This window comes from Passer domesticus, chromosome 21 (genome assembly GCF_036417665.1).
Source record: "Passer domesticus isolate bPasDom1 chromosome 21, bPasDom1.hap1, whole genome shotgun sequence".
NCBI lineage: Eukaryota > Metazoa > Chordata > Aves > Passeriformes > Passeridae > Passer > Passer domesticus.
In genome coordinates, this window is record NC_087494.1 from 4,695,186 (window position 1) to 4,723,092 (window position 27,907).

The window sequence follows — 27,907 nt, forward strand, 5'->3', positions numbered from 1 at the left end:
GCACATGTGGACAAGGGGACACGGGGACATGTGTGGGGACACCACTGGGGACATGGGGACACAGGGACAGAGCAGGAGCCGCTCCCGGCTGTGCAGTAAATCCTTTGTGGGCTGCGCGGCTGGCGCTGGGTGATCGCCTCCGGGTCCCTGCGTTAATTGCAGGCAGTAATTAACGTAATGACGGCGATGGCGGGACCACTGCGGGAGCGCAGGATGGGAGCGGGGCGGACCCCGGCCCTGGCCTCATTAGCTGCCGTCACTAACGAGGTGGCCTCGGTCCCCGGCTGGGCTCGCGGTGCTGGCACTGCCCAGCGTGGCTCCCTTGTGCCTTCGGCCTCCTCTTCCTCGCTGCCCCTCCTCCCGCGCTCCTCGGTGCCAGGGCACGGCCCAACCCCCCCGAGCTGCTGCCGCACCCGGGGGGCCCGGGGAGCCCCAGTGACACCAGTGCAGCCCCGAACCCGCCCCGGCATCCAGTCTGGGACCACTGCCCCTCCACTGGGGCGCTGGCAGGGACGCCCGCACGGTGTCACCGTGTCCCGGAGCCCGGCCGGTCCCACGGGAGCGCGGCTCGGCTCGGTTTGAACGGGACAATAAACCCGGGCAGGGAGGCGGGCAGGGCCCGGGGGTGGGGCAGGGGCTGTCCCCGCGGTCCCGCGTGGGGCAGGGCGGTGGCAGCACGGTGGCAGCAGTCCCGGTGGCAGGACGGTGGCAGCACGGTGGCAGCAGTCCCGGTGGCAGGACAGTGGCAGGACAGTGGCAGGACGGTGGCAGGACGGTGGCAGCAGTCCCGGGGGTGGCGGAGCCGCAGGAGCGCGGGGCTGTGCCCGGACATCGGGGCAGGTACGGGGAGCGTGGCACGGTGACATCCACGGCCCGGACAGCGGGGGGACACGGCTGGCAGGTCCCTGGGGTCGCGGGGGAGCCCCATCTCTCCCCGGGAGGAGCGGGGAGCCGGGGCAGCCCCGGCCGGAGCAGCGCCTGGGGACGCGGGGCCGCCTTTGCGCCCCAAACCCCATCTGCAAAGTGGGGCGAGCGGGGGAAACTCACGGCTCGGGCACGTCCTGGGAGCTGGGGAAATAACCCCGGGGAGGCTTTGATGACCCGCCCGGCCGAGCGCGGGGGCGTTTCCGGCGTGCCGGGGCCGGGAGGTGACAGCCACCCCTCGGCCAGCCCCGTGGTGACAGCCACCCCTCTCCCAGCCCCATGGTGACAGCCACCCCCGGCCAGCCCCATGGTGACAGCCACCCCTCTCCCAGCCCCATGGTGACAGCCACCCCCCGGCCAGCCCCATGGTGACAGCCACCCCTCTCCCAGCCCCATGGTGACAGCCACCCCCCGCCCGTCCCGGGCCGCTGCCACTGTCGCCTGTCGCGATGGGTGACACGGGCCGGGCCGGGGCTGGCGGCGGGGACAGCCGGGGTGGCTCTGGCTGCGGTCCCAGTGGGACACTGGGGTCAGGGAAGCAGCAGCACCCCCGGGAGGGTGACGGGGCCGTGTGCCAGCCCGGGAGGGACCGAGGCTGCTCCTGTCGCCGCCGGTTTCGCGTGGGAAGGAGCAGAGGGCACCGAGGGCACCGCGAACCCCCAGCTGTGGGCACTGCTCTCACACAGCTCCTGCACGGAGCGGGAGCCGAGCCGGTGATTTCAGGAACAAAACCTCCTCAGAACTGCCGTGGCAGCGCTCGGGACATAAATCTCGGCGGGTTTCACCGGCTGTGCCAAGCCCGGGTGGCGCCGTGCCCGGCCCTGCTGAGCCCTGCCAACCTCCGGGAGCCAGGGCGGCTTTTTTGGGGTGAGAAAACTCTGCTTTGGGGCTCCTGAGGCTTTAAGGACACCCCGGGACGGGACAGTGCCCCGGGGCCGGGCAGAACGCGGCTCCATCCCGGGTGGGGATTTTGGGAACATCCCCTGGGGTGAGAACTCAGTGCTGGGCTCACAGCGGGCACAGCGTGTCCTGGGCCTTTGCCATCCCAGCCCTCCCTGGCCCCCAGGGAGCCCGGGCTGGGCCAGAGCAGGGTTTGGCTGTCCGGGCTGTCCCCCGGAGTGGCTGGGGCTGGCACGGAGCCCTGGCACCAATTCCAGCCTGTCCCGCCTCCCCAAAGCACACTTTTTATCTCTAATTACTGAGCTGGTGAGTGACTTTCATCAAGAGCTTTCTTGGAACCAAGATTTCTTGGATACCTCCTTGAAAACATTTTCCCAGTGCTTTGATTCACTTTTTTTCCCCTTTCCCTGGCTGCCTTTGCAGGGCACTCAGCCCCATGGAGTGTCCTGCCCGTGCCAGCTGCAGGTGCTGAACAAGGTGTGCTTTTGTTTGGGACACAGGGATGCTTGGAGCTGCTGAGTGGAGCCTGGTTGGGCGTCCTGGTGATCCTGACCAGGCACAAAGGGGCTCAGAGATGCCAGGCACGGTGGGGACATGATGGATCAGCAGCTTCAGGCCTGATCCTGAGCATGAGGGGACCAGGATAACCACAAATAATCCCAGGAATCCAGTGTGGAACTCAGGGCAGGCTGGTGTGGGAGCAGAGAGCCCAGGAAAGCACCTTGGCATTTCTCACCCTAGATATCGGTGTCCTGGAGCGAGGAGGGAGGGCAGGGGGTGCTCTGAGCCACTGACCAGAGCCCCGAGGGCACAGCCAGGGTTACTGGCCCTGAGCAGCCCCCTGGGACCCCTCCCCATCACCCTGGGCTTGGGAAGCTCAGCCAGGGCTCAGTTCCAGACCAAGCCCCCAGGGTGGGTCTGGCTGCAGCTGGGCCTTGGAGCTGCCTTGTCCCAGTGGATGGAATGTGTCCCACCTTGGCCTTTGTCCCCTTTGGAATCCTGGCTCTGGGCTTCCCCCCTGAACCTGGACCTCTCATCAGGAGCTTGGCTGAGGCTCAGGGCTTGTCCTGGGTGCCACCCCTGCTTGGGACCTTGGAATGGGCTGGGAAGGACCTTAAAGCTCATCCCACCCCAGCCCTGCCATGGCAGGGACACCTTCCACTGTCCCAGGCTGCTCCCAGCCCTGTCCAGCCTGGCCTGGGACATTCCAGGGATGGGATCAAGGTTTGTGAGCAGCTGGCTCAGTGTTCTCCATCCCCTGAGGTTTGTCTTGCCTCCTGTAGGGTTTTCCCTGGAGCAGCTGCCTCCCCTGGGCATCCCTCAGCCTGTTTAGGGTCTCTGAGGGGATCCCCCACATCCCAGTCCCAGGGGAGCCCATCCCTGGCAGGAGGAGAGGGGGCAGCGTGCTTGCCAGGAGCAGGGATGGAGGCTTTGCTGTCCCTCCTTTGTCCTTTTGTACACAAAGAGATAATAAAATATATGAAAGCCAGCTGTAAGCACTGTAACAATGCCTTATAAATAATTCTTATCACAAAAATCAGTGATTCACATTATACAATCAATATATTAGCAGCGTTTGAAGAGTTAAGACAATTTTTTAAAACATTTATGCAATATTAACAGCAGTCACTATTTATCAATGTTACCTATAGAAAAGAGAAATAAGAGAGGCTACAGGCTCACTGCCAGCAATCCCCAAAACTCTGAATCATCGGGGATCAGCTGATGACCCTGCAGACAGGATCTGATCAAAGTTCCCCAAATGTTCTGTCTTCAGAGACATTTTGGTACTTGAATCATCAGGAGTGTGGGACACTCCCAAAGGCTCCCGCTCCCATTTGTCCCACAGGTGAGGGGCAGCAGGCAGAGCAGGGATGAGATCTCTCCCACACAGAAATAAATCCCTCAGAAGCCCCTCAGTGCTCAGACTGGCTGTGACCACTGAGTTCAGGCAAAGCAGGATGTGACACAGCAATGCCAGCCTCCCTCCCTCCCTGCTGTGCCCCTCGTGTCCCTGGGTGCTGCCAGCTGGGGACACCTCTCCCTGCAGACAGACAGGGGGCTGATCCCAGAGGGACAAAGGCAGGACAAAAAACCCCTCACAGCTCCCCGTGTGACTCCTCAACACGACAATTCCACAGAAATAATGGCAGCAGAACTCACCAAAAGCTACCACCATGGTTAAAGTGTGCAAAACTTGGACATAAAACAAAATATTGCCCAGACATTTGGTACTTGAATCATACATTGAACACTTGTATCCTTACACAGTGGTTTCACTGTCTGTGAAACACTTTTCACAGTAAGATTTCCATCTGTGTCACATTTGGAACAGCACTGATTTGCAAAGTGTCTCCTTTTTCTGCACCTTGGGCAATGATTCGGTGCTGTCACATTTTCCACAGACTCTGGGCAATATTTTGTTTTAAGTCCAAGTTTTGCACACTTTAACCATGGTGGTAGGTTTTGGTGAGTTCTGCTGCCGTTGTTTCTGTGGAATTGTCGTGTTGAGGAGTCACAAGGGGAGCTGTGAGGGGGTTTTTTGTCCCTCTGGGATCAGCCCCCTGTCTGTCTGCAGGGAGAGGTGTCCCCAGCTGGCAGCACCCAGGGACACGAGGGGCACAGCAGGGAGGGAGGGAGGCTGGCATTGCTGTGTCACATCCTGCTTTGCCTGAACTCAGTGGTCACAGCCAGTCTGAGCACTGAGGGGCTTCTGAGGGATTTATTTCTGTGTGGGAGAGATCTCATCCCTGCTCTGCCTGCTGCCCCTCACCTGTGGGACAAATGGGAGCAGGAGCCTTTGGGAGTGTCCCACCCTCCTGAAACCCTTCCTCCCTCCTTTTTGTTTGTGAAAACGAAGAAAGCAGCACCTGGGGCTGCCCCTGGATCCCTGGGGGTGTCCCAGGCCGGGCTGGGCAGAGTTTGGAGCACCCTGGGCTGGTGGAAGGTGTCCCACGGCAGGGGTGGAGTGGGATCAGCTTTAAGGACCCTCCCAACCCAACCACTCTGGGATTGTGTGTGCTGAGCTCAGGGGTGTCATTTAGGATCCAAGGACAGGGACAGCACCAAGTCCTGGGTGTAAAGGAGGATTTTGTGGGTCACAGCTTCTTCTGGGCAAGCTCTTGGCTGCAGGTGTTTGGGTCTCTTTGACCTGGAATGAGGATGGATGCCCAGCCAGTGGCACCTGTGAGGTGTTGGGACAAACCAACACCCACGAGGAGCAACAGGGAAGTTGATACTTTGGGTAAAAGAATGGAAGAAGTGATCAAAGGAGTGAGATAAGAAATCAGGGCAGGGGCTGACTTCGGGTGGGATTATTTAATAATAAGGTAATTAATGCTTTATCCCTCACTGCCTCCTTTCACATGAGGATCACAAAGCTCCTCACAAACATTAATTAATCTTCCCTACCATCCCTGCAGGAAGGTCACGGGGCCACCAAGCATGAGGGAAATCTTGTCATTGATGGAGGTGGCTGCTCCCCCAGCACGATGGAGCTGGGCTGGCAGGACAGGGACAGCTCCTCACCAAGGACTTCAGTGATTCCCTGTAACTTCCCAGAGGGCAAAAATGTCTTGGAGCTGTCACAGGGAGCTGGGATGGGCCAAGGCTGGTGGGAGAATGTCCCTCCCAGGGGCCATTCCTGCCCTGGAGCCTCGGGGGGCTGGAGCATGCAGCTGGACCCCTGTCCTGGCTCAGTTTCAAAGCTCCGTGGCTGTCCTTGTCCCCAGGCCTGGCAGCGGTGCCAGCATGGCTGAGCAGGACCCGGCCACAGGCTGCCCACGAGGGAAGCAGCAGCTGCCAGGTCAGTGTGACAAGGCCGTGGTTTGGGGATTTTCCCTGCTTTCAGGTGGTTTTTGAGGAAGCTGAGTGTGGGACACGGGTGTGGAATGGGGAAGGTCTGGGGTGAGCAGGGGCACGTGCTGGGAGCAGCTCTGGGATGTTCCTGCTTGGAGGGATGCAGAAACAGAGCTGGGAGAGGGATGAGCAGAACCCAGAGGCTGGGGGCTCACCCTGCAGGGCCTGAGCCCTCTGTGAGCCAAACCCTGAGCCCAAGGGGCGACCCTGAGGCTCGGGGGAGGCATGGGGAGTGCTCCTGCAGCTCTGGAACGTTCTGTCCCCTGTCCCTGGCCCTGAGACCCTGAGAGCCAGCTGTGCCTGCAGCTCTCAGGGTCCCCGTGCCCGGGGAGGCCACCCCAGCAGTGGCCACCCCGGTCCCTGTGCCCGGCCTGGCTCCCCTGGCACTGGGGGATGTCCCCTTGATTTTCCAGCTTTCACCTGGGAGGTGAGGGCCAACGACCGCACCTACCACAGGCAGGCCAGGAAGAGATTTGCCTTCTGCCTGAGCAAGAGGAAATACTCGGTGAGCCCTGGGCCTCCCTTCCCTGGCCTTCCCTGGCCTTCCCTGGCCTTCCCTGGCCTTCCCTTCCCTGGCCTTCCCTGGCCTTCCCTTCCCTGGCCTTCCCTTCCCTTCCCTTCCCTTCCCTTCCCTTCCCTTCCCTTCCCTTCCCTTCCCTTCCCTTCCCTTCCCTTCCCTTCCCTTCCCTTCCCTTCCCTTCCCTTCCCTTCCCTTCCCTTCCCTTCCCTTCCCTTCCCTTCCCTTCCCTTCCCTTCCCTTCCCTTCCCTTCCCTTCCCTTCCCTTCCCTTCCCTTCCCTTCCCTTCCCTTCCCTTCCCTTCCCTTCCCTTCCCTTCCCTTCCCTTCCCTTCCCTTCCCTTCCCTTCCCTTCCCTTCCCTTCCCTTCCCTTCCCTTCCCTTCCCTTCCCTTCCCTTCCCTTCCCTTCCCTTCCCTTCCCTTCCTTCCCTTCCCCGGTGCCCCCAGAGCTGCTGGAGAAGGAGCAGAGCTGTGTGAAGGAAACTTTTCAGGCTGGTGGTCTAATCAAAAGATTTTTCAAAATGTGCTGAGTAAGGAAAACCAGATTTATTTTATTTTATTTTATTTTATTTTATTTTATTTTATTTTATTTTATTTTATTTTATTTTATTTTATTTTATTTTATTTTATTTTATTATTTTATTCTATTTTATTTTATTCTATTTTATTTTATTTTTTATCTTATTATTTTAATTTATTTTATCTTATTTTATTATTTTAATTTATTTTATCTTATTTTTAAATTTTTTAAAATTATTTTATGTTATTTTATTTCATGTTATTTTATTTTATTTTACTTTTAATTTTTGATTATTTTATTTTATTTTATTTTATTTTTTATTATTTTACTCTTTTTTAATTATTTTTTTTTTTTAGCTAAATAACATCAAGTCAGTGAGCTGGGCTTTAAATCAGAGTCAGAATCACAGAATATTCTGAGCTGGAAGGGACCCACAGGAATCCAAGAGTTGGACTCTTGGATTGGCCCACATGGGGAACAAACCCACCAGCAAATGGTTTTGTTCTGAATCTTAAGCTGCCTGGGATCTGATGAATTCCTGTTTTCCTGTCGGAACCCCAGATGATGAGAATTTTAAACTTTCTGTACTCACAAATATTAACCCCCCAAAACCACTCCATTTAACCTAAAGCCATAAAAAAGCTTCCAAAGTTAAATAATAAAATTAAGAGTATAAGTGTGTAGTTTAATTAAGTGCTTAATATCTCATAGTAGAAAAGTTAAAGTTTTAAAATATAGTAATATATATAAAACAAAATGAGTTTTAAAGCAAAAACTAATCCTTCTTCTTCCCAAGTTTGTCGTATTTTGTAATTAAACAAAAAAGTCCACATTACAAGACATAAGTAATTAGTCATTAAGTTAGAAGTAAAAGTAACTTGTAATTTCTTAATTAAATAGGGTTTTTAAAAAATCTTATAAAAATAGATACAAAGCCATCTGTACCTTGTTAGTAAAATACTAAAACTCAGAGCTTGTAAAACTGTGATATAGATAAAAAATAATAAACATCGAAATCTGAACACAAAATACCATCTCAAACTCTTTCAATCCCAACCCTAACCAAAACAGAAAGAGAAAATAAAACCGCAACATTAGCGGTGCTCCATGTGAGGGAAAAAAAATTAATTAAAATAGCATATTATATAAACAAAAATATTAAAATTAAAAATAATATAAAATAAAATTATATATTAAAATTAAAAAAATAAAATAATAATAAAATAAATAATAAATAAATAAATAGAATACTAAAAAATATAAAAATAATATAAAAATAAAATAATATATTAAAATAAAAATATATTAACTAATAATAAAAATTAATAATAAAGATATGCAATATGATTAAAATAAAATAATATCAAAATAAAATAATATATTGAAATTAAAATATAGTAATAATAATATAAAATATACAATAATTTAAAAATAAAATATTTTAAAAATATTTTCATTAAAAGAATATTTATTAATAATGAATTAAATGCTAAGTAATAAAAATTAATAAATTATATAATGAAAATAATACAAATTTAAAAAATAATAGTAAATAATAAATAAGGTGTATTCATAATAAATATTTAAAATATGAATTATTGATTATAATAATAATTATAATTATGATACTACTGATGATGGTGATGATAATAATGATAATGATTATGATGATGATAATAATAATAATAATAGTAGTAATAATAATTTTAGAACTCAACCTTTTCCCTCACGGCTCTGATAATTCTTTAAGGCCTCTCGTGTGCCGTGAGGCTCCTCAGCACAGCAGAATTCCGGCCCTGGCAGAGCAGTCTCTGATTTCCGTGCCCCCTCCCGCAGGGCAATGCCATCCGGACAGCCAAGTACAACGCGCTCACCTTCCTGCCCCTGAACCTCTACGAGCAGTTCCACCGCATGGCCAACCTCTACTTCGTCTTCGTCATCCTCCTCCAGGTGGGGCTGGCACCAGGGCCCGGGCTGGCGCCAGGGAGGGCTCCCTGCAGCCCAGGGCACGGAGTTGGGCCTGGAAGGTTCCCCCGGAGCTTCTCCGTGCTGCTGGGTGTGTTTGAGGAGCTCTGAGGGGCTGAACCCATGCTCAGTGTGGTTAATTTAAATTAAAGCCTCCCAGCAGCAGGGGGACGTGGAGCTGCTGCAGCCAGGCCAGAGATGCTCCAGGCCTCCAGCAGGGAGCCCCTCTGCTGGTTTTATTTCTCTCCTCCAAATTTTTGATTTCTTCTTTCAGTTCTCTTTCTTCTTTTCCTTTTCCTTCCACGTTTTAGTTTAACTTCAGCCCTGGAGCCCCTCTGCTCTGAGCCAGGCTGGCAGAGCTGGGGCTGCTCCCCTGGACAAGAGAAGGCTCCAGGCAGAGCTCAGAGCCCCTGGCAGGGCCTGAAGGGGCTCCAGGAGAGCTGCAGAGGGACTGGGGACAAGGCCTGCAGGGACAGGAGCCAGGGAATGGCTGCCAGTGCCAGAGGGCAGGGCTGGATGGGAGATTGGGCAGGAATTGTTCCCTGGCAGGGTGGGCAGGCCCTGGCTTGGGGTGCCCAGAGCAGCTGTGGCTGCCCCTGGATCCCTGGCAGTGCCCAAGGCCAGGCTGGACAGGGCTGGGAGCAGCCTGGGACAGTGGGAGGTGTCCCTGCCATGGCAGGGCTGGCACTGGATGGGCTTTAAGCACCCTCCCATCCCAAATTTTTTATTTGATTCTATAAAATTGGTTGGGTTTGCATGGACGTGAAGCTCATATTGACCACACCAAAACAGAAATTCATCCCTCCAAAGTCAGAGACCCAGGCGCATTTCACACCTTAGAAAGAGGTGCAAACCCAGCAAAAGAGGTGTCTGTAGCAGAGATGTTGATTTGGTGATGCTGAGGTGGGTTTCTGCCACCCTCGGGCCCTGGCTCGGGAGCCAGGGAGTCACTGTCACCTCAAGTGCCCCAGGGTGGGACAGGAGCTGTGTCAGTGCTGTACAATCTCGTTCTCCAGACTTTCCCCGAGATCTCCACGCTGCCCTGGTACACTCTGCTGTTCCCCCTGAGCTGCCTCCTCATCATCCGGGGGCTGCGAGACCTCATCGATGACATTGTGAGTGGGGGTGGCCCTGGGGACAAGGGCAGGGAGGGCCCTTTGCTCTGAGCTGGGCTGGGGGGCTCAGGAGCTGCTGCCACCCCTCAGTCCTGAGGGATCCCTTCCTCCACCACATCCACACGATTTTGTTTTCCCTAGGGAAAGATGTGATGCCCTGGCCGCTTCCCTTGGGGTCCAAACCCTCATTTCTGTCACTTTTAATAGCTTGACCACGGGCTGGAGTGCCAGCTGGGTCCCCAAAAACATCTGGGGGGAATTCAGCCCCTTTATTCACCAGAACAAACCTTCCCACAGCTCAGAACACAGCTCTGGAGTGAGGAGGGAGGTGGTGGCAGCAGGGGGTTGTTTTTGTGGGACAGCACAGCCTGGCATTCCCGTTCCCATCCCCTGGCCTGTCTGTCTGTCCTGTGCAGGGCCGTCACCGCAGTGACAGGAGCATCAACAGCAGGCCCTGTGAGATCCTGGCTGGCAGGAGGTGAGGGGCTCGGGGGCTCTGCCTGTGCTTGCCACGCCAGGAACGCCTGTGCTGCCATGGAGTGAGAACCCTTGAGCAGCTGGGGAGGGTTTGGTGGGACTGTCCTGGGCTCTGCAAGTTCCTGTCACCTCCCAAAACGTGCCACAGGTCCTCCTGTAGGATTGGTGATGTTCCAGGCATGGGCAGCAGGTTTAACAATGCCCCAGTTTGCTGAGATGTGCTGGGGGAGGCTTTCCTTGGCCACAGAATTCCTCAGGCCGTCAGATCCAGCCCTGGAGCTGTGTCCCTGCCCAGTCCTGCTCCAGGGAAAGATGAGCTTTCCCAGCTGTGCTCAGGGTGCTGAGAGCCCCTGTCACCTGTGGGGACAGGGACATGGATGTGACACACGGCTCCTGTGCCACCCTCGGCGCTCAGCCCTCTGCAGGTGGCACAAGAACCTGGAGACCCAAATCCTGCAGGAATTCAGGACAGGCAGCCCCCAGTCCCACTGCTCTGCAGGGACACAAAGCTGTCCCCTGCGTGCCCTGCAGGTTCTGCTGGCAGGAGTGGCGCGACATCTGCGTTGGGGACATCGTGCGGCTGCGCAAGGACAGCGTCGTCCCGGTGAGGGCTGACCAGAGCTGGCTGTGCCCTGGGGACACCGGTGACCAGGGGCTCACCCAGCTGCTCTCCCCCTTTTCTGCTCCTCAAGGCTGACCTGCTCCTGCTGCGCAGCTCCGAGCCCAGCAGCCTGTGCTACGTGGAGACCGCTGACATTGATGGGTGAGGACAGGATGGGACAGGACAGGGACAGGGACAGGGACAGGGACAGGGACAGGGACAGGGACAGGGACAGGGACAGGGACCCCTAGGGACCCCTCTGGCTGTGGGCTGATGCCTTAAGGAGCTGGAACAGAGGCTGGAGGGAGTTCAGAGGAATAAAGTGGATTTATTGCAGTGTCTTCCAAGGCCACACCCTGGCAGTGCTGGAGCCAGGGTCATGGCTCTGCCTGGATGGTTCCAAGATGGAAACAAAAGGGCTTGGTCACGAGATCTCTCATTTTTATAAGTTTTAGTCCATTTGCATGCAGGAGTTAAGTGTCCAATTAACAACTTCAAATGATGAAGTTTCATCCTCCTTGCTTGCTTACCTGCCCTCCTCTTTTCATGTTGTTTGTGCTTTGGGCCTGAAGTTTGAAGGGATTGTCCTTGAGTCTCCAGCTGGAATAGGATTGTTTTGTCTTCACCAGCCTGTGAAAAGATCCTAGTATAAATCCTGTATCCTATATCCTATGTATAATATATAGATAGGATTGATATAGGATATAGGAGATGATAGATAGATAGATAGATAGATAGATAGATAGATAGATAGATAGATAGGATATAGATAGGATATAAATAGGATATATAGGATATATATAGGAGATAGGAGATATATCTATATCTATCTATATCTATATCCTATATATCCCATATATCCTATATATATCCTTAATATAAAGCTAAAAGCTGCACACCAAAACAGAACAGGAAAACTTAAAACCCAAGGTCTCAGGGGGACAGAGACCCTGGACTTGGAGATCCCCCAGAGCTGGGAGGGTTCAGTGAAAACCACAGGATGTGGGAGAACCTCCAAAACCCAAACCTGCAGACACCCCAGAAATGCGGATTTAACCCACAAATTTTGAAAATGGGAGTCCAGAGGCACCTAAGACTTGTGTGTCCATCTCCCAGCTCCCTCCCAGCCATCCTCCCTGTGCAGGATGATTTAAGGACAGGGTTCCTGGGCCGGGGCTCTTCCTGCACGTGTGGCACGACAGGTCCCTCTCTGGCACCATTTGTGTAATTAGCTGATAATTAATGACCTGTCTCTGTCCTGTGGGCCTGACAGGAGGATGAACAGCTCTGTCACCCCACAGGGTTGTTTTATTTTCCTTTCCCTGGCTCCTGCTCACAGGGAAACCAACCTGAAGTTCAGACAGGCCCTTCTGGTCACCCACCAGGAGCTGCAGAGTGAGGAGAGCATGGCTGCCTTTGATGGTGAGTCTGCTGGCTGGGGGGGATGTGGCCAATCCCACTGGGCTGGGATGGACTCAGCCTTGGGAATTCTCTGCTCCCCATCAGCCCAGCAAGAGGCAGCCAAAGGCCTCATGGGGAGGCACATCCCATCACTTCTGTGATGGATCCATCAGGGCTGGGCACCTTCCCCCTGCCCTGGGTCTTGATTTTCCTGCTGGAAGCAAGCTCTTGGTGCCCAAACCTGAGCTCAGCCCCTGCTGCTCCTCCACAGGAGCAGAGCTCCCCTCTCCAAGGCCCTGGGGATAAAGGGGGTTGTGTTTGTACCTTCTCCAGTGAGGTTCCTGCACTGCACAACCTCCCAGCACCTCCCTTAGCCTTAATCTGAGCCACCCAAATCCCAGCTAGAGATGCCCTGACAATCTCTGGATCTCCCCAAGAGGCCCTGAGTGTTGGATTATTCTCAGCTTTTTACAGACAGGGTAACTGAGAGGCGTTTGAAAAGGTTTTATTCCATTATCAGTCTTGATGAAGGGTGAAACATAAGAGATGTTACAGTCTATACCATTCCACCAGAAGCTAACCTATTTCTTGGTTATAATATTTCATTTTAAAAAACATACATTTTTATAATTTTCCATTTTATAATACTTTATAACCTTTTCAGCCTGTTAGCATTTGCCACACAATGCTGCTAATACCTTTAACACTAATAACCTACATTTTTACCATTACAAATCCATTTCTCACACCCGAGCACCCCTCTTTGGGGGGACTCATGGGGCTGAGAGGGGAGAAGGCTCTCCCTGCCCCCTGCCCTTCCCTGTGCCAGGGCGATGAGATATCTGTTTCCTGGCATGTTGGGGTCCACTCTGGCTAGCTACAGGGTCTTGCCCACACCATAATTCACAGATGGAGGTAAAAGGTTGAGAAGCACTCTTCTCCACGTGGGAAACGTTCTCCTTTATTCCAAGAGACACACCAGGTGGACAAACCCATGGGAGAAAGAGAGTGTTCCCTGGTGGCAGGGAGCTTTTATGCCCCAGAATGGAGATAGAGGGAGAGGTCCACAGTCAACGGGATACCAGTGAGGAGTGGTGAGGGGAGGGATAACCCAGGAGGGACCACCAGGGATACTGGGGTGGGTGAGGGAAAGTGATGGGGGAAAGGGATAACAAACCACGTGATAAAACATAAACTACACCGCGCAATACAAAACTATTCTGTGCAAATCCCCAACCCCCCGTTGCAAGAGAACAACTAACACTGGTGCACCACCGCAGGGCGGGTGACGTGCGAGGAGCCCAACAGCCGCATGCACGCCTTCACGGGCGCCCTGCGCTGGCGGGGCCGCAGCCACGGCCTGGACGGCGAGCGCATCCTGCTGCGGGGCTGCCGCCTCCGCAACACCGCCCTCTGCTACGGCCTGGTGCTCTACGCAGGCGAGTGTCCCTGTGGCTGGGGGGGTTGAGCTGCCCGAGTTCTTCCAGCAGCCCCAGGTGGTGTTCCCAGCTGGCACAAGGCGGAGGAGATGCCGCGGTGTGTCCTGGTGGGAGGTGAGGGGGTGCCAAGCCTCTCCTCATCCCGGGTTATCCCCCCAGCTGCACCTGTATTTGGTATAAAATGTCTTGGGTTTAACATGTTCGGAGAATCAGAATGGTTTGGGTTGGGAGGGGCATCAAAGCCCATCCAGTGTCAGCCCTGCCATGGCAGGGACACCTCCCACTGTCCCAGGCTGCTCCAAGCTCCATCCAGCCTGGCCTGGGACACTTCCACTCATCCCAGATCAAACCCACCCACCTCAGGCTGTGGGGAGCTGTGGGGAGCAGAGGGGTGAGAGCTGCTGTGAACATCACATTTTGGAGCCTGCAACCACGGCTCCATGGACACTGAGGGAGGGAGGGTCTCCTCAGGGGAGGGGAGGGGTCATCATGGACAAGCAGCCTCACTGACCTGCACCTGAACCTTCTGGGGACTTGAATTTTTACTTTGGAAATGTTTCCTGCCCAGGGTTTGATTCCAAAATCATGAGGAACTCCGGGAAGATCAAGAGGAAGAAAACCAAGCTGGACCACCTGATGGACCGGCTGGTGATCGTGGTGGGTGTGGGACAAACACCTCTGCCCTGCTCCTGGGGTGGCTCACAGGGCTCCTCACAAGAGGCCTCTTGCTTGGGTGGTGCTGCTTTTCTTCATCTTTCAATATCAGGCCCAAAATATCTTGTGTTTAACATGTTCAGAGAACCCCAGAGTGGTTTGGGTTGGGAGGGACCTCAAAGCCCATCCAGTGGCACCCCTGCCATGGCAGGGACACCTCCCACTGTCCCAGGCTGCTCCCAGCCCTGCCCAGCCTGGCCTTGGGCACTGCCAGGGATCCAGGGGCAGCCACAGCTGCTCTGGGCACCCCAAGCCAGGGCCTGCCCACCCTCACAGGGAACAATTCCTGCCCAATCTCCCATCCAGCCCTGCCCTGTGGCACTGGCAGCCATTCCCTGGCTCCTGTCCCTGCAGGCCTTGTCCCCAGTCCCTCTGCAGCTCTCCTGGAGCCCCTTCAGGCCCTGCCAGGGGCTCTGAGCTCTGCCTGGAGCCTTCTCTAGAAGATTCTGGTGGGCTCTGTGGTCCTGGGGCTTTCTCATCTTGGGACCTTCTCATGCTGGTTTCCCACCCCAGATCTTCCTGCTGCTGTTGGTGACATCCCTGGGCCTCGCTGTGGCCTCTGGGTTCTGGGCCAGGACGTTCCAGGAGAAGCACAGCTACCTGGCTGCCCTCTACCAGCACACAAGCCCTGCCCAGCAGGCCTTCCTCAACTTCTGGGGCTTCACCATCCTCCTGAGCATCATCATACCCATGTCCATGTACATAACGTAAGGACCACAGTGGGGATCAGGGCCCAGCACCCCCCCTGCCCTCGCTCCTCACCTGGAACTGGGGTCACAGCCCCAAAATGAAGGTCCAGGTGTGGCCCAGGTCATTCCCAGGGGCTCCCTTAGCCAGCAGAGGGGAAGGGTGGATGGGGTGTGTGTCCTAAAAACACCAAGGATGTGCTTTGAGATCTTCCCAGGGCAAAAGCAGAACAGGGATGTGAGCCCTGGGCATCCCTGGAGAGGGACCTGGGGGAAGAGATGGAGGGATGGGACACAGGGAATGGTTTCCACTGCCAAAGTGCAGGGATGGATGGGATAGTGGGAATCATGGGCAGGCTGAGGATGTCTCTGAGGAAGGTGCAGGATCTGAGATATTCCTGGGCTTCCTATGGGCAGCAGCAGGGAGGAGAAGAGCACAGCTGCCTTGTGCAGCCGACAATCACAATTCATGCTGGAAAAAGCTGTTTCCAAACTTTTGGGCCCTTCACTGGACCTCCAGACCTGTGAATTTGGTCAGCAAGGGCCACAATTCCAGAGGGGACCCAATGGGTGATGAAAACCCTCTGGCCTCCCCTAAGCCCAGAGGAGTAGGATCAAGGTGGGGATGTCCACCTGCCTTTCCTTCCTGTGTCAGGTCCCCAGCACCCTGGGCTGTGAGGAGCACCACCTCCTTCTCCCTGTTTTCTGCTCCTGCACTCCCTAGGTTTGAATTCATCTACCTGGTGAACAGCTGTTTCATTAACTGGGACCTGGAGATGTATTATGGTGCCAAGGACATCCCAGCCGAGGCCAGGAGCACCAGCCTCAGCGACCAGCTGGGCCAGATCCAGTACATCTTCTCGGACAAGACGGGCACCCTGACCCAGAACATCATGAGCTTCAAGAAATGCTGTGTCAACGGGACCATCTACGGTAACCTGGGCTGGGGTTGGTTTGTAGGGGCTCAGATGAACCTGGAGCTGGTTCCTTCCACCCCTCCTGAATGCTTGGGACAGGGGGATTGGTGTTGGTGGGAATTCTCTTTGTCTTCATCTGTGTTTTTGGGGCGTTGCAGGTGCACCATTTATTATTGTGTCTTGGATTGAAAAGTCTGCTAAGGAAGGCAGGAGCCTCCCCTGAAATGGGAAATGTAAACCCCTCCCTCTGAATTATTATAATTTTGAAATTTAAAGGCTCTCAGGCAAAGATATGGGAGTAGGAATAACAGTTCTTTGTTGGGAAAATTAAAATACAAATGCAATAGTACAAACAAAAACTCAAAAAAACACTGCCAGACTCAGAGCAGGAGCTGACCCCCTGTGTGTCAGGGTGGTGGCACAGCCCCATCCCATGGGGGCTCAGCCCTCCTGCAGTGCCAGCTGTGCTTCTGCTGGAGCAGGGATCCTGCACAAGGCTGGAGTTTTCCTCTACAGCTCCAGGGCTGCTGGAGATGGGCCTGCTCTTCCTCTGGGAATGCAGGGCAGGAGAAAGCTGCTCCTCTGGGAATGCAGTGGGCAAAGGCTGCTGGGGTGTTCCAGGCTCAGATTGGATCCAGGTAGGAATGCTTGGCTCCTGCCCTGGGCACAGCATCTCCCCATGGGAGGATGGAATTTGATCAGCCCTGCAGGGACACTCAGTGGCCATGGACAGCAGAGATCTCCTGGAGGGAGGGTTGGGTGTGGGAGAGGTAAAGAAAACTGCCCCATGAACAGAGAGAACTGCCCCACCTCTGACAGATGGGAACAGAACACACACCCCCACTAACATCTCTCAACCTAAGACTGTTGTTGTCTTTAATGAAGGAATGGGATTATTGTTGGGTTAAGAATTATTTATTGTTTAGATAAATATTCATTTTAGAAGTTGTTAGATTTTAAAGGAGTAAGTAGTTGGTTATAGTTTAAAGTAGTTATAAGTTTTTTGTTATAAGAAAAGATATGATTTTTTCATTTAATAGGTAGTTATTATGAGGTTTATTTTTTATTTAATTATATTTATTTAATTTTGTTGTATTGTAGATATTTTTGTTTAATGGGTTTTTGTTATATGTTTATATATGTTTTAATATAATTTTTAGTTTTAGTGTTAGTTTTAGTTTATTTTAAATTTTATTTTTATTTTATATAATTATATTTTTATGATAAATTTTAATAATTTTATTAACATAGGTTTTTCTTAATTTAAGGTATTTTTGCTCATAATTATAGAAATATAAATTAATGATTTTTTATTTAATATTTGTGTATTTTATTTTCATATTAAGGTTTTTTAGGTTGTAGATTAATTTTTTCTATTTATGGAATTTTTTATTTTTTATTTTGTTATAAATTATCATTGTCATTAAGCTGTTCAATTAGCGTGAATATATGTAATTGCTCTTTGCTTTTTTTTTATAATTTTATTTGTCTGCTTGGAGTTTTTTGGTTTTTTTAACCTTTTTTGTACATTTAAAAATTCATGATTATGCTGGAATTCTGCTCAGTTTTCCCCATAAAGCCTTGAAAATTGCCAGGACCTTCCTCTTTTCATTGCTGCACTTACTCCAGCTCTTGGCTTACTTTGGGAGCCATCATGATGTTTAATTAGTGACATTTAATGAGCAGGGCAGGACCAAGCTTTAGCATGAAGCCCTGTTAAGTAGCATGTGTTTGAGACAAATAGACAGTGATAAAAGCAAAAAGGAAGGCCAAAATTCCCTAGCAAAGCTTTTAGGCAGAAATAAACCAAATTTTCCCTGCCTGGTGTAGCACATCCCACCCCTGTGGAGCAGCATCCCCTCATCCCAGCAGGCTCTGGCCAAATGCAGAATCTCCCAGGAAATGCAGCTGAAAGTAGACCTGAATTTTCAACTTTAAAATCATGGTGAAAAGCTGAACAAAAAGCCAAAAAAGTGAGGATATCCTAGTGGAGTCCAAGCTGAGCAGATGCTGAGCTGGTGCCTTTTTACTGTTTTTTTGGCCAGCAGGAGTCCCTCCAGAGAAGCTGCTCCCAGCCCCCTGCCAGCCCTCTGTTAACAGGATTATTTTTATTTTGGCAGGTCCAGGCACAGGCCATGAGAACAAACAGCCACTGGTGAGTAAACCCTCCTCCCATGTGCCATGGGGGTGACACTGGTGACAGTGGTGGCACCAGGCACAGCCTGGTGCTGAGGAGCTCAGCTGGCTCCCAACAGGGTCCAGGCTCTCAGAAGGGTCTGATGAGTTTGTCATTCAGGACAGGGGAACGGGGGTTATAAAAGGATGCAGTTCTGATTTTTAGGGTTTTTTCACTGCCAGCTGTTTTACACTTACCCCGTTGGTGTGGGCAGTGCAGAGCTGGGCTCAGCCCCTGGCCTGGGTCTGTGCCCTGGGGTCTCACTGGCAGGGAGGGGAAGGGCACCTTAAAAGTGTCTTGGTTGGAACAGACAGGTGTGTGCTAAGGAGGGCAGGAACCTCCCCTGAAATGGAAAATGTAAACCCCCTCCCTCTGAATTATGAAGATCTTGAAATTAATGGGCTCTCAGGCAAAGATATGGGAATAAGAATAACAGTTCTTTATTAGGGAAGAAAATTTAAAAAAACCACCAAAAAAAACCCCAAACAAACCAAAAAACAATACAGTAATACAAAACCCTGCCACAGTCAGAGCAGGAGCTGACCCCCTGTGTGTCAGGGTGGTGGCACAGCCCCATCCCATGGGGGCTCAGCCCTCCTGCAGTGCCAGCTGTGCTTCTGCTGGAGCAGGGATCCTGCACAAGGCTGGAGTTTTCCTCTGCAGCTCCAGGGCTGCTGGAGATGGGCCTGCTCTCCCTCTGGGAATGCAGGGCAGGAGAAAGCTGCTCCTCTGGGAATGCAGGGGGCAGAGGCTGCTGGGGTGTTCCAGGCTCAGATTGTATCCAGGCAGGAATGCTTGGCTCCTGCCCTGGGCGGAGCATCTCCCCATGGGAGGATGGAATTTGATCAGCCCTGCAGGGACACTCAGTGGCCATGGACAGCAGAGACCTGCTGGAGTGAGGATTGGGTGTGGGAGAGGTAAAGAAAACTGCCCATGAACAGAGATAACTGCTCCAGAGATAGGAATAGAACACACGCACCTATTTCCAATCTAAGAGACAAGGACCACAGAGTGTCACTGTGTCACATCCTGGTGCCCTGGGGACACAGAGCCCGTGCTCGGTCCCACCAGGCTCCTGCATGCTGCCCGTGTCTCCTGCAGGGCTCGGGGCTGGGCCAGGAGCACCCCGGGGAGCAGAACTCGGATGTTTGCGATGTGACGCTGCTGGAAGCCGCCCAGAGGGACGATGACCCGGTGCTGAGGGAGTTCCTGAGGCTGCTGGCCCTCTGCCACACCGTCATGGTGGAGGACAGGGGCGGTGGGTTGAGCTGCCCCTTGGGGCTGTGGGGCCGTGGTGGGGTTTGGCGGTGCCCAGCAAAGCTCAGCTGTGGGGTGGGAGGACTCAAGGGTGGCTCATGCCACTGTCCCTGTGCCATGGATTTGTGTTTGGGGGAGTTTTAGAGCTCATGGGTGGGAACAGAAGCACAAGAGGGATAATCATGTCTGGGGCAACGAGCTAAAGGGGTCATAGAATCACAGAATGGTTGAGGTTGGGAGGGACCTCAAAACTCATCCAGTGCCACCCCTGCCATGGCAGGGACACCTCCCACTGTCCCAGGCTGCTCCCAGCCCTGCCCAGCCTGGCCTTGGGCACTGCCAGGGATCCAGGGGCAGCCACAGCTGCTCTGGGCACCCCAAGCCAGGGCCTGCCCACCCTCCCAGGAACAATTCCTGCCCAATCTCCCATCCAGCCCTGCCCTCTGGCAGTGGCAGCCATTCCCTGGCTCCTGTCCCTGCAGGCCTTGTCCCCAGTCCCTCTCCATAAGAGACCAGCAGGACTGGGCTTCCCCAGCCTGGCAGCTCAGGCCCAGGGTGTCACAGCTGGGCAAGAACAGGGCACTGCAGCTGTCCCAGTGGGGTTTGCTGGGAGTCTCTGTGTGTGTGTGATCCCACTCCCCTCCTGCAGACCAGCTGGTTTACCAGGCAGCCTCCCCAGATGAGGAAGCGCTGGTGTTGGCAGCCAGGAACTTGGGCTACGTCTTCCTGGCCCGGACTCAGGACTCCATCACCATCAGGGAGCTGGGCAGGACCAGGACGTACGAGGTGCTGGCCATGCTGGACTTCAACAGCGACCGCAAGAGGATGTCTGTCCTGGGTGAGAGGGCTGAGTGGGCTGCCCCAGGTCCTTTGGACTGTCCCAGGTCCCTTGGGCTGTCCCAGGTCCCTTCTGTGCTCAGCCCTACAAGGGATGGCCCTGGCATGGCTGCAGGTGGCCACAGCCAGCTCCTCAAGGTCATCCCTGGTCATCCCTGTGGATTTGGTCACCTTGGTCAAGGTAGCCAAGAAGAGTTTGAGCAGCCAAGAGAGAGGAAGTAAATCCAGGGCTCAGAGGAGTTGTTGAGGAACTGACAGTCCCTGATTCTGCCCCGTGGTGGTGCAGATCTGGGGATATTCCTGTGCTTCCCATGGCCACAGATGGGAACCACCAGCGAGCCCTCGGGTGCCTTCTGGGGGCCAGCACGGGCCAGCGTGGCCACTGTGCAGGGACAGTGATGCATGGGAGCCATCTCTGAGGGGACCTAAGGTGTCCTCCCCCCCTGGCAGTGCGAGACCCCCAGGGCACCATCCGGCTCTACACCAAGGGCGCCGACACCGTCATCCTGGAGAGGCTGCGGAGCCGAGGGCCCAAGGAGACCCTCACCGAGAGGGCTCTGGACGTGAGTGCCACCCCAGCCCGGGGTGACAGCACTGCTCTGCCTCCTGCTGGCTTTGGGCTGGGGTCCTGCAGTCCCTGCCCTGCTGCTCTTCCTCGCTCTGCCTTAGGGATTTTGGTTCTGCCTTCTGCTCTAGGAGCCTCACCTGCATGTGGGACAGGGGGTAAGAGGGCATGGATTCCATCTTTGGTGTTCTGCATGGACCAGCTGCATCCAGGGGTGCTCGTGGGGATGCTGTAGGATGGGGAGAGTCAGAGTCAGAGCCCAGGTCCTGGAGTGTCTCTGGCTCTGCCCATGGCTGGCCTGGGGTGGTGCCCTGGTCCTGTGAGAGTCTCCTGGCCCTCTATTGCTGGTTGGGGATCTATGTACAAATCACCAATGGGACGGGACTGCTGGGGAACAATTCTCGAGCTGTTTTATTTTCCAGCATCGCTCTCATTACATGGTTATGACAATGGGAAGATGCCAGCAGCTCACATCCCCAGCAGCAGATTAAGAACTCAATGTTACAACTCACTTTAGAAGTTTTTTGACCAATCACACAAATCAAAAGCATACTGACAGTAGTTCTATCCAACCACTATAAGCACAGGTACCTTTGGTTCAAACAATGCTTGCTTATTTTGAATACAATACCTGCTTATGAGCCTTAAAACACAATGCACAGAGCTTAATTAATAAACCTAGAACTTCCTAATATCTCACTAGATAGACTTTTCTGCAGCTTAGGGAGTTATTCTAGCCAAGTGTTAATACACAGCCCACTGTTCTATTTGTCCTTACTTTCTACTCTTCATACAATTTCCCACAATCTGCTGGGGAGGGAGGAGAGTCCTGACGTGTGCTCCCTGCAGCGCTTTGCAGAGGAGACGCTGAGGACGCTGTGCGTGGCCAGCAGGGAGGTGAGCGAGGCCGAGTTCCGCGCCTGGAGCCGCAGGCACCGCGAGGCCGCGGTGCTGCTGCACGGCCGTGCCCAGGAGCTGGACAGGCTCTACGAGGAGATGGAGCAGAACCTGCAGGTGGGACGGGGCTGGCGTCAGGAGGAGCTCTGTGTGCCCCCAAGGGCAGGCATGTGGGGTTTGGCTCTCCAGGATGAGGAGGTGAAGTGCCCAGCCCATTCCCTGGGGGCAGGACAGGAGGAGTTTTCCCTGAGGGGTGACTTTGTGACATGCCAGTGGACTCTGGGGTGTCAAGCTGTAGATGTCAGGTTGTGTCACCCCCAGCAAGGGCTGCTGGTTGGATCCAGGGGTGATTCCTACCTCTGTGTCCTGCCCTGCCCCGTGCCATGACACCCAGTCACCCCCTCCAGCTGCTCGGGGCCACAGCCATCGAGGACAAGCTGCAAGAAGGAGTCCCCGAGACCATCCAGCTGCTGAAACTGGGCAACATCAAAGTGTGGGTGCTGACAGGAGACAAACAAGGTCAGTGGAGGCACCTCCAGACCCCCACAACACATTTCAGCTTCTCCCCTGACCAGGACAAGGGAGGAGAAGGGCCACTGGGAGTGGGCAGGAACTGGTCCTGCTGCTCCCTTTACTCTCCAATAGCAGCACATCCCACCTGCCAGGGGAAACTGAGGCAGGGGAAGGAGCTGCTGCCCACCAAGGGCTCTTGGAGCCAAGGGCTGGGGCTGCCCTGGGCTGGGGCAGCACCAGGGACCATGAGAGCTGGGTGTTGCAGAGACCGCGATGAACATCGGCTACGCCTGCAGGCTGCTGACAGACGACATGGAGATCCTGGAGGAGAAGGAGGTCAGGTGAGGAATCGTCCTCTCCTGGCTCAGGACATCGCTGTCCCTGCTGAGGACACCCTAGGACAGAGGAACTGGGGTAGGGTGGGCACAGCTCAGCTCAGCCAGAGGAGCTTCTCCTTCCCTGTGCCAGCCTGGATGTCCATGGTCTTCATCTGATGCTTTTCCAGGCCTCCTCACCTGCTCCTTCTCCCATCCCGTGCTCTTCCTTGGCAGGCTTTGCCCAGAAAAGGTTTAGGCTTCTCTCCAGCCTCTAAACCAAGCTGATTTCTGATATGAGTGAACCTCCTCTTTGTTCCTCCTGTTCCCACCACAGTCCCATCTCCCTACCTTTGAGATGACCAAGGCCTCACCAGCATCCCAGTGTCCCCAGCTCATGTCCAACCGTCCTTCCTCCCACAGCGAGATCCTCCAGGCTTACTGGGAGAGCAACAACAACCTCAGTGGCCGTGGGGATGCCCCGTGCAGCCGCCGCCTCTCCCAGCAGCGCCCAGAGACTCCGTGCCACAAGAGAGCCATCATCATCAGCGGGGACTTCCTGGTAAGGTGGCACCTGGATGCTGTTCTCTGCTCCCTGCCTGATGGTTGTTCCTGCCCTGGTGGGATCAGAGTCCTGGGTGGCACCAGCACGGGCAGGACGTGGTGCTCCTCCTGCCCCAAAAGGTGGGAAAAGCCCATTTGGGGCTGGGGAGGGAAGGGTGGAGAGGAGATCAACCTTGCACTGAGCATTTGGTGTTGGGGGCTTTGGCCAAAGCTGCCCAGTGTTCTGGGCTGGGTGGTGATCACAAGCTCTCGTGGTCACACTGGGACATACTGGGCTCATGGCCACAGCACCCACTCTGTGATGAGCTTGGGGAAAACCAGAGTCACTCTTTTGGGGCATTTAAGAGCATTGCTGAGGGCTCTGAGGGCTATGGGTGAGGTCCCAGCCGTGTGTGCTCTCCCCCAAGGACAACATCCTGCGCACAGGAGAGGTGCTGAAGGAGAAGAAGGGGTGGCCGTGGCGGTGGCTGTGCTGTGGCAGGGCCGAGGCCGCACAGGACCAGGCAGGTCTGCTGGAGAAGGCCTTTGTGGACCTGGCCACCAGCTGCCAGGCCGTGATCTGCTGCAGGGTGACCCCCAAGCAGAAAGCCCTGATGGTGCAGCTGGTGAAGAAGCACAAGAAGGCTGTCACCTTGGCCATCGGGGACGGGGCCAATGATGTCAACATGATCAAAAGTGAGGCTCGGGCAGGGGGAGGTCGGGGTTCTGTTGGTGTGTCCCACTGGTGATGGTGGTGCCCCATTTGTCATCTCCACCACCTCACCCTCCCCTTTGGGGTGAGGAACTGGGAAGGGAAGCCCCAAACCTGTTCCCCATGTTGCTGTGCTGGGAGGGGAGCGAGAGGCACAGCACAGGGACCAGCCCAAGACAAGTGAGGGTGGCTCACGTGCTTTTGTCACCTGGGATGAACCTTGATGAACCCTCAAACCCCAACGTGGGCAGCTGGCAGAGCCACCCCTGCCCCTCCCAGCAGCCCTGACACGGGGCTGTGCTCTCACACCACGCCTGGAACATCCAGGACATGGGACAGAGGGGGTTCCCTTTGTCTGTCACCCCTGAATTCACATTCCCGGGGACAACCCACGGGGACATCAAGACCCCAGCTCCCCCAAACCTCCCCGTGTGTGTTTGCCACCCGCAGCCGCGGACATCGGGGTGGGCATCAGCGGGCTGGAGGGGCTGCAGGCCGTGCAGTGCAGTGACTACGCCCTGGGCCAGTTCTCCTTCCTGCAGCGCCTGCTGCTGGTGCACGGCCGCTGGAACTACCTGCGCATCTGCAAGTTCCTCCGCTGCTTCTTCTACAAGACCTTCGCCGGCCTCCTGGCCCAGGTGTGGTTCGCTTTCCACAGCGGATTCACGGCCCAGGTGAGCGCTGCAGGGCTCACATCCAGCCTCTGGAGGTCTCTGCAGCAGAGTGACCACCCCCCTGCTCAGGATCCCCTGCAGGGATCGTCCCTGGGGCTGCCCAGGAGGACACGTGTCCACATCACCCCCTTGGTCCCCTTGTCTCCCTTGCCATATCCAAATTCTGACTGAGGCACAACTGGTTATCTGCATTTCACCTGGCTGGATTGGGAAAGCATCCCGGGGAAATTCAGGATCTCCTTGTGTGTCATAGTTGAGACAGAGACAATACAAAGCAACACTCCATTTCAGAAGGCTTCAAAACCATTTTTATTATAGCATGCATATTTTTATACATTCTTACAAAACTCATAAGTTTAGACTTTACTCATTGGTCAGGAAAGACCAGCAAAGTGCTTATTGAAGTAGCCAGTTGCAGGTTTGTCTTATTTATCCTTCTTTCTTTCTTGATTTCTATGTCAATGACCTTGGTAGAAAATTCTTTCAGGGTAAACATGGATCCTCTTCTCAAACTTCTCTCTGGCTCACAGAAGTTGCTGTAAAACCTCTTCTGCACTTGTGAGCTGCACTTCAGTCTTGGACATGTGCAGGATCCCATGTGGGTTTAAGCTGGGTTCCTCCAAAATGGGAGCTTTGGTCCCAAGGGCCATCACGGAGTGTGACTTGACCACTTGACCAGCAGCACGTGGAGCTCCAGCCCCATCTCCGTCTGCAGCATGACCCTACAGACAGTGTGGGGCTGGTGCAGGGGATGGGGCAAGCCCAAGGGGATTTCCATGTGTGGATCTGAGTGTCCTGGGGCCTGTTCATCCTTTGTGAGTCTCTCCAAAGCACCTCCAAGCTCACAGCTTCTCCCTGTTCCCTTCTAGCCTCTGTATGAGGGCTGGTTCCTTGCACTCTACAATATTTTCTACACTGCCTACCCCGTGCTGTCCGTGGGCCTTTTCGAGCAGGTACGGCTTCCCCGGGCTCCCCCAGCCCTGTGCCACCCTGGGCAGCTGGGAGCCAGCCTGGCACTCACTGCCCCATCTCCACAGCCCTTTGTGCCACACACGGCACTGGCAGCTCCGTGGGCATTTGGAGCTCACCCTCAGTCCTGGGTGCCTGTCCCCAGCCACCCCAGAGCCACTGGGCAAAGGGACCCCCTGCAGCTCTCCCAGAGGGTGTGTGGGGTGGGGCAGACCCATCCTGCTCCCCCAGTCCCTGCATCCCCTCTAGGAATCCCTGCATCCTCTCTGGGATTCCCTCCCTGCCCCAATCCCTGCATCCTCTCTGGGATTCCCTCCCTGCCCCAGTCCCTGCATCCTCTCTGGGATTCCCTCCCTGCCCCAATCCCTGCATCCCCTCTGGGATTCCCTCCCTGCCCTAATCCTTGCATCCTCTCTGGGATTCCCTCCCTGCCCAAATCCCTGCATCCCCTCTGGAATTCCCTCCCTGCCCCAATCCCTGCATCCCCTCTAGGAATCCCTGCATCCTCTCTGGGATTCCCACCCTGCCCTAATCCTTGCATCCTCTCTGGGATTCCCTCCCTGCCCCAATCCCTGCATCCCCTCTGGGATGCTCTCCCAGCAGGATGTGAGTGCCAAGAAGAGCCTGGAGTTCCCTGAGCTCTACGTGGTCGGGCAGCAGGACGAGCTCTTCAATTACCGTGTTTTTGGTGTCACCCTCCTGCACGGGGTGGGCACCTCCCTCATCAGCTTCTACATCACGCTCTGGGCCTTTGAGGACCACGTTGGCACCAAGGTGGTGGGTGACTATGAGTCCTTCTCTGTCACAGTGGCCCTGTCAGCGTTGCTGTCGGTCCTCGTGGAGGTGAGCACTGATCTGCTCTTGCTCATCCTGCCCCACAGCAGATCTTTAGGGTCCCTGGGCTCTGGCACTATCCCCAGTGGCTTTATGGCTGGGGGATGATCTCCCTGGGATGGAGGAGGGATTTGGACAAAGCAGCTGAATGGAAGAGGGTCAGCAAGGCCCTCATGAGACTGCGTGCTCTGTCCCCACAGATTGTCCTGGACACTCAGTACTGGACAGTGCTGTCCTTCCTGATGGTCACAGCCAGCCTGCTCCTCTTCTGCCTCTTCTCCTTCCTGACCCAAACTGTTGATGCCTACAGGATAGCCCCTGCCATCTTCCGCTTCCCAGGTGAGGTGCCCTGGGGATCCCCTCAGCCCTTCCCTTCCCTGGCTTTGGTGCTAGGAGCTGTTTCCCACCCTGCAGATCATCTCCTCATTCTTGAACTTCTACCTTGACTTCTAACTCCACTTTAGGTGCCATCTCCTCTTCAGAGCCCGCAGAACTTTCCTGGCAGGGGCCCAGCACTTGTTCCCTGTTCCCTCTCCACTTTCCCTACCCAAACACCACACCTGTGTTGACAGATGCCAGCTGGAATGCCCTGACTGACCCCTATGTCCTGCTCGTGGTCCTGCTGTCCCTGGTGGTCAACACCCTGCCCTCGCTCACCGCCCACGCCGTCCGTGCCATCCTGGGCAGAGCCACCACCCAGCAGGTGAGGGCTGGGGGCACTGCCAGGGCAGGTCCTGCTTCCCACTGGGGTCTGGGATTGGTGATGGCAAGGGGAGGTTCCCCAGGGAAGCCTGGACTGTAGTGCTGGGACGTGTCACCTCTCCTTGGAGGTCCCACTCGTGGTGGTCCCTCGTGACACTGGCACCAACTCTGACTACAGGCCCAACCTGGCCCGGGCCAAGACAGCTGACCCAGCTCTTGGACAGGGTCTGCTTTTGGTTGCAGTAAGCAATTGTCCTCCAGGACCCCCCAGGAGGGTCTGGTGCAGGTCGTGGTGCCACCCCAGCCTTGGTGGAGCTCACCCCCACCGGGGTTGTGGGTTGTACCTTCAAAAGAGTCCAGGTGGAAGGAGGGGTTGAGATTGTGCTCCAGAGCTTTGTGAGCTTTGCAGCCCCCCGGGAGAGTCCCCATGTCCCTCATCCCATCATGGAGAAGGAGGTTGTGGTGGAGCTGGGATCCAAACCCTGTCCTGGTGGGGATGCCTTGTAAAGGCTGAGCCAGAACAGAGCTGGACAGAGCTGAAGAATAAACCAGGGATTTATTAAAAGGCCACAATGGATCCACCTTGGGCAGCACAAGAGCCCAGCCAGGGCTGCACCCAAGATGAACCAAAATGGTCACAAAATGCACGACTGCTCACGGGGGTCTCTCACTTTGATCAGTTCTGCTCCATTTGCATATTGGGGTTAATTGTCCAATTCCAGACCCAGCCCATGCAGTCCCATCCTTCTTGTTTTTCTCTCTCCAGCCCACGTTGTTTGTGCTCTTGGGCTGAGGTTTGGATCCTTTGTCCTTGGTCCCCAGCTAGAGCAGGAATTGTTTTGTCTCCCTGCTCTGTGCACAGAGCTCACCATCCCCTGAT

General features: G+C 54.4%; 1 protein-coding gene across 3 annotated transcripts in view; it reads left to right on the plus strand.

The window, feature by feature from the left end:
• Positions 1-737: 737 nt before the first annotated feature.
• The window catches only part of ATP8B3 (ATPase phospholipid transporting 8B3), a 31,122-nt gene continuing 3,952 nt past the window's right edge, over positions 738-27,907 (plus strand). Inside the window, exons 1-28 of one of the 3 annotated variants that reach the window (XM_064396483.1) lie at positions 766-840; positions 1,665-1,791; positions 5,556-5,629; positions 6,096-6,187; positions 8,556-8,669; positions 9,701-9,799; positions 10,216-10,277; positions 10,808-10,880; positions 10,969-11,039; positions 12,217-12,299; positions 13,559-13,717; positions 14,286-14,374; positions 14,945-15,138; positions 15,842-16,050; positions 18,155-18,189; positions 19,312-19,468; positions 20,117-20,305; positions 20,755-20,867; positions 21,719-21,883; positions 22,174-22,285; positions 22,545-22,620; positions 23,017-23,155; positions 23,565-23,832; positions 24,299-24,522; positions 25,392-25,475; positions 26,092-26,334; positions 26,526-26,664; positions 26,898-27,028. In XM_064396483.1, coding sequence (XP_064252553.1) covers positions 5,575-5,629; positions 6,096-6,187; positions 8,556-8,669; positions 9,701-9,799; positions 10,216-10,277; positions 10,808-10,880; positions 10,969-11,039; positions 12,217-12,299; positions 13,559-13,717; positions 14,286-14,374; positions 14,945-15,138; positions 15,842-16,050; positions 18,155-18,189; positions 19,312-19,468; positions 20,117-20,305; positions 20,755-20,867; positions 21,719-21,883; positions 22,174-22,285; positions 22,545-22,620; positions 23,017-23,155; positions 23,565-23,832; positions 24,299-24,522; positions 25,392-25,475; positions 26,092-26,334; positions 26,526-26,664; positions 26,898-27,028 — 3,375 coding nt within the window. In that variant the 5' untranslated portion in view covers positions 766-840; positions 1,665-1,791; positions 5,556-5,574. Of the gene's footprint in view, positions 841-1,664; positions 1,792-5,555; positions 5,630-6,095; positions 6,188-8,555; positions 8,670-9,700; positions 9,800-10,215; positions 10,278-10,807; positions 10,881-10,968; positions 11,040-12,216; positions 12,300-13,558; positions 13,718-14,285; positions 14,375-14,944; positions 15,139-15,841; positions 16,051-18,154; positions 18,190-19,311; positions 19,469-20,116; positions 20,306-20,754; positions 20,868-21,718; positions 21,884-22,173; positions 22,286-22,544; positions 22,621-23,016; positions 23,156-23,564; positions 23,833-24,298; positions 24,523-25,391; positions 25,476-26,091; positions 26,335-26,525; positions 26,665-26,897; positions 27,029-27,907 lie in introns of all 3 variants that reach the window. The other 2 variants (XM_064396482.1, XM_064396484.1) reach the window with 2 other exon arrangements.